General features: G+C 39.1%; 1 protein-coding gene across 26 annotated transcripts in view; it reads right to left on the bottom strand.

The window, feature by feature from the left end:
- Positions 1-738: 738 nt before the first annotated feature.
- LOC121689804 (NLR family CARD domain-containing protein 3-like) overlaps positions 739-1,165 on the bottom strand; it is a 120,801-nt gene continuing 120,374 nt past the window's right edge. For 25 of the 26 annotated variants that reach the window (XM_042070009.1, XM_042069997.1, XM_042069982.1 and 22 more), the window contains one exon: positions 739-1,090. In XM_042070009.1, coding sequence (XP_041925943.1) covers positions 910-1,090 — 181 coding nt within the window. In that variant the 3' untranslated portion in view covers positions 739-909. Of the gene's footprint in view, positions 1,102-1,165 lie in introns of all 26 variants that reach the window. The other variant, XM_042069983.1, reaches the window with a different exon arrangement.

Below are 1,165 nucleotides of genomic sequence, written 5' to 3'. Positions count from 1 at the left end.
CCCACACACAGCCCCGGGATCACCACCACCACCGTATTACTGATGCTCATGTGCTTGCTGCCATGGAGACAGTTCTCACTTTAGAACAGGGAGCCCATCTCCCACTTGTACAGAGCTGTGTGGCACAGCATCCTGGGAAGTGACATATTGTGCTGAAGTTTGGCCATATGAATACTTATTCTACAACTATTCTGCTGTTATTACATTACATTACATTTGGCTGACGCATTTTTAACCAAAGCGACTAACAACATGGTAACAGTTAAGTTTTAAAGCAATTCTCTCAACAATTTTAGGACAATTTAAAAACGGTAGAGTACAGTAAGAATAAGTGCATCAGTGAGTGCTGTTTTTAACAGTTGAGTCACAGTTCAAGACGGCTGGTAAGTGCTAGGATCAGCAAGACTTGTTGTAAGTGGTGCTATGAGAGGATATGTTCTCTAAAGAGCTGGGTCTTCAGAAGTTTTTTGAAAATGGAGAGGGATGTCCCTGCCCTTGTAGGAACTGGCAGTGTGTTCCACCAACGAGGAACAACAGATGAGAAAAGATTGGATTGTTAGCCTAACATTGTTAAGAGGCTATAAACACACTGTTTTGATACTTATCATATAGCAATAAGTTTAGATCAAGACATACTAGTTTGTTATGAAGGTAATACCAAGAATAAAGAGTCTACTAAAGAATACTCAATTGGTGAATACAGGCCTAATAAATGATTAATAATGCTTAACACATACCTTAAAGAATCACCATGTTTTATATTGAAAACATCCATTACACAATATTTCTTACAATTGTATTTACATAAGTCACTTTAAAACATATTACTTCAAATATGAATGTGCTGAAACATTTATCTCTGCACAGTGTGAAAACATGTTTCAGGTGGAACACAACAGGATGAATTCATTAGTCATATATTTGTAGATGTTTACAGTTTGGATGTTTCTTCAGTTCAGAGAGCAGCTGCTGTGCTGAGGGTCCAGACTGATTCCCCCCCAGATAGAGCTCTCTGAGGGCTGATGAGTTTGATCTCAGTGCTGATGCTAAAGCTCTGAAACCTTCATAAGTTATACTGCAGTTATACAGGCTGTAGGAGAAAGAAGGAAACACTTCATCAGATCAGCTGAAGGACACACAGACCAAAGAGGGCAGCAGTTATGAC

The sequence above is a fragment of the Alosa sapidissima genome, chromosome 18 (assembly GCF_018492685.1).
Source record: "Alosa sapidissima isolate fAloSap1 chromosome 18, fAloSap1.pri, whole genome shotgun sequence".
Classification (NCBI taxonomy): domain Eukaryota; kingdom Metazoa; phylum Chordata; class Actinopteri; order Clupeiformes; family Clupeidae; genus Alosa; species Alosa sapidissima.
This window is presented reverse-complemented; position numbering and strand designations above follow the sequence as displayed.